Below are 9,577 nucleotides of genomic sequence, written 5' to 3'. Positions count from 1 at the left end.
GTCTTTTGGGGGGCCAGGCGCAGGTGGCGACACAAGGACAGAACCAAATGAAATGTTAAGCCCACTGGCATCCTGAAGCTCTTCATACCAGCTTTCTTCATTAAATTGGGGCACACAATAGTCTCCACGATCCTAGTTGTCACTGTCTGAATCTGTGCCAAAAAAGGCTGTGTAAGGTCTGAGCCCTGCCATGTGCTAAGGGTAAGGTATCGAAGTGCGAAGGATTGCGAAGGGCCTCTACGCTGGTCAGCACTGGGAGCAACTTCAGCCAAGGTAGTGGTGGATTCAACTTGGCGTCTGATAGCACAATGGGTGTACGTCCAAATACAACATCAATGCATAGGGGATGGTGTCAGAAACAAAGCCAGCACCGGGGGTCGGTTTCAGTGTAGATGGTGGACCTGCTGGAAGAAGTCTGAGTGGAGGCCCCTGTGGATCCTGAGGGCCTGAATACGCACCAGAAGGAGTTGATAAATTGCCAAATATATGCAGCATAACCTCTCTGAGGGCCTCAACTTGCTGCAATTTCACTGAAAGACCTTGAAACTCAGGGTGTGTATGGAACAAAGTTGTTGCCATGGGGTTTTGAAACAGGACCGGTTGGGGAGGGCTGAGGGTTCAGACTGATGCCCTTGAACGCTCTTGAGTTTGAGTGGCAGTAAGGGGTCATTTCCTCTGGTTTTTGTGCTTTTTCTTTGATATACCGAAAGATTAACTGCAACAACGATCAGAAGTGGGAACAGGACCTCCCCTTTGACCTCAACCGGTAGCACTGTGGATTCTTAATGTGTTTTGCAACTTCGAGGTTGGCCTCAGATTCACCTGGACGCAGTCCCTGGAGTGGTGCTCAGACCCAGGCACCACTGATTGCTAAAGTCCCTGCATGGCTTGACAACTGTAGTTCTGAGGGGGTGACATTTTCCCTTGCACACTGTTGAAGAATTTTGCTAGGTTAGTCAAAAGGACCAAGGAGAAGCTCTGGATCCAGGTCTTGAAGGCTTGGGGAAAAAAAGAAACAGACTTCCGTGCAAATGGGTTAAAAATTTGGTGCAAGACGCCACCTTCTGGTGCTCAGGAGGACTGCTCTACAGATTTCTGGATCCAGTCTGACACCTGGGGACTATCACAAGGTGAGGAATCTGCAGTTAGAACTATCCATCAGAAGTGCTTTCACCTGTTTGTAGCGTGTATGTATCAAGAACAGTGTTCCTGCAGTGGACAAGTGTACTGGCTAGAAAAAAACTACACCAGTTCAAAGATCCAAGACAGACTATTCACCGTGGAACACATTTTTTGAACAGCACATTACAGGATACTTGTGCTACAAATAACAGATGGAAAACAGTTGACAAACGGTACCGACATAAGCTTCGACAAAAGATTTTTTTAGAGCCAATGTGACAAAATTGCAGAAAAATGTGTGTCCTGTTGGTAAATAGCAAAACAGATTTTTCAAAACCTTTTATTGCATCATATTTGGTACCTTATGTTTGACAACAAAAAGGAAATTACAATTGTAACTGCAGGAATAAGAAGCGGGTCTGATGAAAAAAAAATCTTGAGCCCCTTAATGTTACAAAGTCATGGGGTCTTGACTGAAACAACTAAGCCAGAAATATATCCTTAGAAACAGGGCTTCAAGTATTACAAACCTGTGACACTGTGGAAAAATCCAGAGGTATCTTAACTGCAGCACAGTTTTCTGCATAATGTGAACAAGGCCTGCTGAGGTTCTTTTTTATTTTTTAACTGTTAGTCTCTTGATCAGTCAAAAAAGGGTAGCCAGGAAATATGCTCTTGGTAATTCCACGCCATGAAACAGTATTTTGTCTGTCTGCTTTCACAATAAAGAGAAAAACATGCTCTCAGATTAGTTGATGCGAGTCCATAGTGCATGATTTCTTTTCGTTCTTGCAATACAGTTTTGACAAGTTTGGCGAAGCAACACTGATATTCAAATCAAAGAACAGCAGTGCTGATTTATTTCAAGTTTCATAAACAGATTGTTTTAAACTGGTTCCTTCCGGTGAAAACTGCTGTGCAAGAACACCAAACTCATCGTGTCCGGTGAATTTTCGAGGATGCAACAGTAAGTTTGTTGAACAGCCTACGTTATAAACAACTCTGGTTTTGTGTCTATGGTGTATGCTCCAACCTTTATGTTAAGCATCTGTGAATGATTTCTCTGCACATTGATTCACATTGAGAACTTCCTATGGTCAGCCATACTCCGTATCAATATTAGCCAGATGCTACAGCCAAACAACTTTGTGCTCAGTGAAAGAATCCAGTGCCAAACAGCCTTTTTATGCTGCCCAAGACAGCAGTAATCTCAAAAGACAAGTTGAAAGTAATATTTCTGCCACACACCTGCTCCATAAGCCCCAACATCCTCCAGCTTTCATATAAATTAGTTTAAAAACATGGATAAGTACTTATAGGTTAAGGATTTTTTTTTATTTTAGCAGCTTCATTTTTTAAGAACCTGAACCACCCATATCCTGTAATAGGTTAGCTATTTTATATATATATATATTGTCAGCAGGATAAAAAAGTAAAACACTATTCAAAGGCAACAATTCTTTTACTCCTTTCAATCTCCGTGAAGTTACAGAGCAATACAGCAGGTGCGTGACAAAAATATTGTATATCTGATATGGTCCAATGTCTTTGCATCCACAGATTTAGTTTGTTCACATTTCATTGGCCAATTCCTCTGGTTCTGCAGAACTATCTCCGTTAACTGTGATATTCATGTCCTCTTCATATCCAGGAGGCATAAAGGCCAATGCATATGGGAAAAGCTTGTGACACTGCACTCTGTATGCTTCAGGTACTTCTTTACAATCTCCAAGGCTACCATCACGCAAGGCTTCCAATACTTCTGTACATGTCTAAGTATAGATTAGAAAGAGATAAAAAGGAAAATTAGAATTTCAACTTTTTCTAAAACATTTTATCTGAACATGAAGAAGTTCAAGTACCCTTCATGTCAAAATTAATTGGTAATAGTTAAAATTTCTGCTAAAGGATGAATAAAAACAGAAAAACGAGACTGACAATCTTCGAATGAATCTTGCATTTATTTTTTTAATAGCCAGAGTCTAGCCTAGATTACCATTAAATACTGGATTAAAAGAATAAACCAAAAACAACTGTTACCAATGTATTGATGATAGCTACCGTCCCACAGATTCCTCATCTCCAGAAAGTTTACCGCAATTCACCCTTCTATGCTAGGTGTCAATCAAGGCTCTGTCTTGTGGCGCAGATCTACTGAGAATCTGTGCTTTAGGAGGCGCAGCGTCAATCTGACCGAAACTCGGGATAAAGTCTGAAAGATCGGAATCAGAGCCTGAATATCCTGAACCCGCTGTTCCAGGGGATAAACCGGAAACTGCGCCGAGTCCAGAACAGCTCCGATGAAAAGGAGCTTCTGAGAGGGGCACAGGTGTGACTTTGGCACGTTGATGGAGAACCCCAGCGAGTGCAGGAGGTCGGCCGTAGTCTGGAGGTGGGAGACGACTGTTTGGGGCAAGCCGCCTTCAACAACCAATCGTCGAGATAGGGGAAGACTGAAACCCCTGTTCGGCGAAGTTGAGCTGCGACCACCGCCATCACTTTCGTGAACACCCGAGGGGCGCTGGTAAGGCCGAAGGGGAGCATGGTAAACTGAAAATGCTTGTGGCCTACCGTGTAGCCCCGGTGGGCCGGCAGGACGAGGATATGGAAATAAGCGTCCTGCAAGTCCAACACACCATCCAGTCTCCAGGGCAGCTAGGACCTGAGCCAAAGTCAGCATCATGAACTTCTCCTTTCGTAGGAAGCCGTTGATGCTCCGGAGGTCAAAGATAGGGTGTAGGCCTCCTTTGCCCTTCTTGGGTACCCGAAAGTAGTGGGAATAGCAACCACATCCTACTTCTGGCACAGGAACGCGCTCGATGGCCCCCTTGGCCAAGAGGGCCATAACTTCCTCCTGCAGAAGTTGCAAGTGATCCCCCAACATGCGGTGGTACTGCGGTGGCATGGCTGGAGGGGTCGCCTCGTAGGGGAGGGAGTAGCCCCTTCGGATGATTTGCAGCACCCACCTGTCCGACGTGATGGAGCACCAGTGGAGGAGGTGATGGCGAACCCTGCCCCCCACTGGCGTCGAATGCCCCTGAAATGCCGGACTAGGAAGGCTTGGAGGCAGATGTTGCGGGGGCGGATGCGGACTGACCCTGCCGTTGTCCCCTGGTACTGCCACGGCAGTAACCACGTCCGCAACCGCGTTGAGACTGGTTCTGCGGCCTGTGGCTGGCTGGACGAGTGGGGGCGCCCCTTCCTTGACCACGAAAGGGGCGAAAAGCGGATGTTTGCTGGCGCTGGCCTAGGCCCAAGGACTTGGCCTTAGCCCTGGAGTCCTTAAAACGCTCTAGCGCACTATCCGCTTTGTCGCCAAAGAGGCGACGGCCATCGAAGGGCATGTCCATGAGCGTGGCCTGGACATCCCCCGAGAAGTTGGCAGACCGCAACCAGGCGTGGTGACGAACTGCCACCGTTGTGGAAATCGCTCTACCCAGCGAGTCCGTGGTGTCAAGTCCACATCTAATTGAGTACCGTGCTGCATCCCGCCCCTCCGCCAGGGCTTGGGCGAGCCGTGTCCAGGCCTCCTCTCGACACTGTAGCAGCACCTCCGCAACAGTATCCCACAGGGAGTGGGTGTAACGGCCCAAAAGGCAGGCGGTGTTGACAGACCGCAGCCCCAAACTCAGAGAGGAGAACAGTTTCTTCCAAACTGATCATACCTTTTGGATTCCCGATCCGCTGGGCAACATTTGATGTAGTCTGCAGTTTAGAAAAAAGCAAAAAAAAAAAAAGCAAAAAAAATCTAGACTGCAAACATCTTCCATCAACCCCTTACGGAGAAACTTTGGTGAAAAAAAGGCATTTCTTTTATTTGTTCTGTTGGTGTGAGCAGAGGCTCACAAAGAATAGCCCAAAAGAACAAATTACATATTTTCGGTAACGTTTTATCTGGTAGAGACTATAACTAGCTGCAGATTCCTTAAGTTTGAATTTCTCAGGCAACAGGCTGAATCCGAACACTTTTGCATGAGCAGTACACCTATCATGCAGAGTCGGGGGCTCCATTCGGCCCCACGTGACGTTGTTAGCATCTGTTATGACATCGCGGTCACCTATATAGGTGCCACCCAGGCGCGTGGTCGTCAGTACTTTTCACTTTTCCCTGCCAGTAGAGCAGAGCCATGACGTGACTCACTTGATTTGTGTCATAACTAGGGCCCTGATAAAGACAACAACCCTAGCCCTAACCAATAAGTCCGCAGTGCAGGGAGGCATGGGTAGGTCTGTAAGGAATCTGCAGCTAGATAATGTCTCTATCAGATAACGCATTACCATAGGTAAGTAACTTGTTCATCTGATAGAGACTTCTAGCTGCAGATTCCTCACCTTTGAATAGATACCCAAACCATACCATCCTGGCGGTGGGCTGAGGACAAATGGACTATACTAGAAAGGCCAGCAGGACCGAACGGGCAAAATGCCTTACCCGGAGGACCAGACTATCCAGGCAGTAATGTTTGGCAAACCCGTGCCAAGAAGCACACATTGCTGCCTGGCAGATGTCCAGGACTGGGACACCCTGAGTCAAAGAAGTGGTCGCAGCAATCCCTCCGGTCAAGTGAAATGAGCTCTTAATCCCTCAGGGGGTGCATCTTAGCCAGGGCATAGCAGATCTTAATGCATAGAACAACCCAGCGAGAAATGGTCCATTTTGCAACTGCCTAACCTTTCTTAGCTCCTACGTACTCCACAAAGAGTTGGTCGTCCACCTAGAATGCGTTGGTGCAGTCAAGGTAAAACGACAATGCTCTATTTGGTGGGCAACGTGACTGATTGATCCAGATGGAATGGGGTTACCACGGTCGGCAAGAACGAAGCCCAGGTGTGAAGCACCACTATCAGCAAGGAGCATGAAATAGGGAGGCTTGGATGACAATTCTCCAACTCACCCTCCGGGCAGATGCCGGTGATGCCTTCGGAAAAGAGTAACAAATAGTTTGCTTACCTGTCGGTATAGTTTTGCAGCTTGAAGATCTTTCTGGATTCACTATGCTGTGCATTATTCCGCGGTCTTGTGGTTGGGTCCGGAATCGTAGTCTTTTCTTTGTTTTTTTTTGTAGCCCAGGTGGGCGTCGGCGTCACACCTCCTTGGGTGTATTTCCGGTGACGTCGGCATGCTTCCTGCGGAAGCTCCCACTCTTGGGCGCCATCTTTGGATTCTTTTTTTCCGTGTTTGTTCTGTTTCCGAAGTAATGGCAATGTTCCATTAAGTGATTTACCGCTTTTAACCTTTAAAGTTTTTTATTTTTATTTTTTGTCTCTGTTTATAACCACCTTTTTTCTCTCCAGCCTCATCTTTCTGGCGGAGGTGGGTGGGTTCGCTAGTGAATCCAGAAAGATCTTCAAGCTGCAAAACTATACCGACAGGTAAGAAAACTATTCGTTTTGCAGCGTGAATCTTTCTGGATTCACTATGCTGTGCATAGATTTTGTAGCGGTTTCTCATTTCTGTGGCGGCTGGGTGGAAGATGAGCATCGGTTATTGAATATGTGTTGGAGCACCTTTTGTCCGACTTGTGCTTCCTTGTTCATCTGTATATCCACACAGTAGTGCTTCGTGAACGTGTGCACTGAAGCCCATGTTGCCGCCAGGCATATGTCTTGTATGGGTGTTTTATCCAGGAAAGCTATTGTCGCACCCTTTTTGCTAGTGGAGTGGGCACGTGTCCCCTCTGCCAGTTCTTGTCCTGCTCGCTTGTGGCAGAGCTGAATTGTTTGTGCGATCCATCGTGCAATAGTCTCTTTGGTTACTGCTTTCCCCATGAAACTGTTGGCGAATGACACAAAGAACTGTTTTGTTTTCCTGTGTCCCTTTGTTCTCTCAATGTAGTGCATGACTGCCCTTCTGGCGTCCAGGGTGTGCAGAGCTCGCTCTGCGCTAGTGGTTGGTTTTTGGAACAAACTCGGTATCTGTATAGACTGGTTCATGTGGAATTTGGACACCACCTTCGGCATGAAGTGTGGGTCAGTTCTCATCACAACCCTATCATTGTGTATTTGTATGTAGGGTTCTTGTAGCGTTAGTGCCTGAAGTTCACATACTCTGCGTAAGGACGGTATTGCAACCAGGAAAGCTGTTTTCATAGTTAGCATCTTTAGGGAGGCCTTGTGAAGTGGTTCAAAGGGCTCTTTCATGAGTTCCGCTAGGACTATGTTCATGTTCCATGCAGGTGGCGGCACCCGCTTTGGTGGTGCGATCCTCTTCACTCCTTCCAGGAATCTTTTCACCACCTGTGATGTGAAGAAACTCCTGCACGTTTCTCCTCTTGTGTAGGCGACTATCGCTGCCATGTGAACTCTCAGCGAGGATGAACTAAGGTTCTTCTCCAGCAGGTGCGTGAGGTACTTTAGCACTGTGGAGTCCTTCATTTTATTGTGAAGTTTTCCTTTTCTGCACCACATTGTGAATCTTTTCCACTTCGCAACATAGCACTTCCGAGTGCTGGGTTTTCGTGCCTCCCGAAGGACCCTCAGGGTGCTTTCTGGCAGCTTCAAATGTGCAAACTCTATGTCCTCAGTAGCCATGCCACCAGGCTCAGGCTCTCTGGCTCTGGGTGCAGCACCTCTCCGTTGCATGGAAAGCAGGTCTTTCCTTTTGCCGAATCTGTGGGGTGCACACTGTGTCATCTCCATGATCTGCGAGTACCATGTCTGTCCGGCCCACTGCGGCGCGACCAGTATCAGGGTCATGTTGCTCGCTCTGCATTTGCATCAGTGGTATCGGGGGAAAAGCGTAAGCAAATGTCCTGGACCAATCTATCCATAGGGCATTCCCCAGGGATCCCTCCTCGGGCTGTCTGGATGCGAAGTTTTGGCATTTTGCATTCTGGCATGTGGCAAACAGGTCCACTGATGGCGTTCCCCATCTGTCGAACAGCCACCTTGTCTCTTGAGCATTGAGCTCCCACTTGTGGGATGCCGAAGTGTCTGCTGAGCCAGTCTGCTTGTATGTTGTCCTTCCCTGGTAGGTGTATGGCTAGCAGGTCTATCTTGAGTGGGATGGCCCATCTCCATATCTCCTGCGCTAGCGTCGAAAGCATGGTTGACTGTGTCCCACCCTGCTTGTTGATGTAGAACATCGCTGTGGTGTTGTCTGTTTGTAGCAATACCCTGTGCTTGTACAGCCTTGTTTGGAAAGCTTTCAGTGCAAGGAAGATTGTCTTCAATTCCAGGTAATTGATGTGCTGTGTCGCATCTGCTGGTGTCCACAGTCCTCTCACTTTGAGTTCCTCCATGTGAGCGCCCCATCCCTTCAGGGATGCGTCTGTGGTGATGGTCACTGTTGGTGTTGGGGGCGTTAGAGGCTTTCCCTTTGTTATGTTCTCCATGTTCCACCATGTCATTTCCTTCTGCACTGAGTGCGTTACAACCACTAAATCCTCCCAACTGCCTGTAGCTTGTGACCATTGCTCCTGTAGCCATTCTTGAATGGGTCTCATGTGGAGTCGTACATTTGGTATTAGGTGGATGCATGATGCCATCATGCCCATGATCTTGCTCGCAGTCCTCACTGTCCGAGCTTGCCCCTTCGGGTAGAGGCGAGTTTCTTTCACCAGCCCTCTCGCCCTCTTCTCGCTGGGGACCACCTTGCCCTGTAAGGTGTTGATCTGTGCTCCCAGGAAGATCTTCACTTGTTCCGGCTCCATTGATGATTTCTTCCAATGGATGGAGAACCCCCAGGTTTATGAGCGTGGTCGTCACTGTTTGTGCGTCCCGCTTGCATTTCTGGTATGAGTTTGCTTTCACTAGCCAGTCGTCCAGGTAAGGGTATACGTGTATTCCTTGCCTTCGTAGGTGCGCTGCGACTGCCGCGAGGCACTTTGTGAAGACCCTTGGTGCTGACTTTAGCCCGAAGGCTAGTGTTATGAACTGGTAGTGGTTTTCTCCGATGGTGAATCTGAGCATATGCTTGTGCTTTCTGTTCATTGGGATGTGCAGGTAGGCGTCCTTGAGGTCTATCGTGACCATGAAGTCCCCGATTTGCAATTGCGGGAGCACCTCTTGTAGGGAGGTCATTTTGAACTTTTGCGTTCTTATGAATTTGTTCAGGAACCTTAGGTCTAGAATGGATCTCATTGTTTCGTCTACTTTTGGTACCAGGAAGTACGTTGAATATACCCCCTTGTTCATTTCCCTGAAGGGTACCCGTTCTATGGCCTGCTTCTGCAGGAGCTCCTTTGCTGCTTCCTGAAGACGCTCTAGTTGTTTGTTTGCTAGTGCTCTTCTTTCTGGTTTTCTGCTTGTTGGCCTCCCCTCCAACTCTATGCAGTATCCGAATTGGATGATGTTGAGAATCCATTTGTCTGATGTGATTTCTCTCCATTTTTGGAGGTAAAATCTTAATCTTCCTCCCACTGGTGTTATGTGGTCGTAGGTGTCTAGTTTGTTTAACACCTGATCCCTCTGTACGTGCTGCCCCCTGGGATCTATTCTGTGGGTGGGCACACGG

General features: G+C 47.6%; 1 protein-coding gene across 1 annotated transcript in view; it reads right to left on the bottom strand.

The window, feature by feature from the left end:
- Positions 1-1,446: 1,446 nt before the first annotated feature.
- Positions 1,447-9,577, bottom strand: part of NAA15 (N-alpha-acetyltransferase 15, NatA auxiliary subunit) — a 689,053-nt gene continuing 680,922 nt past the window's right edge. The window contains exon 20 of the mRNA XM_078676786.1: positions 1,447-2,894. Within this exon, the coding sequence (XP_078532912.1) occupies positions 2,694-2,894 (201 nt within the window). The 3' untranslated portion in view covers positions 1,447-2,693. The remainder of the gene's footprint in view (positions 2,895-9,577) is intronic.

The sequence above is a fragment of the Lissotriton helveticus genome, chromosome 2_1, assembly GCF_964261635.1.
Source record: "Lissotriton helveticus chromosome 2_1, aLisHel1.1, whole genome shotgun sequence".
NCBI lineage: Eukaryota > Metazoa > Chordata > Amphibia > Caudata > Salamandridae > Lissotriton > Lissotriton helveticus.
Note: the sequence above shows the minus strand (reverse complement) of the source record. Positions and strands in the feature narration are given on the sequence as shown.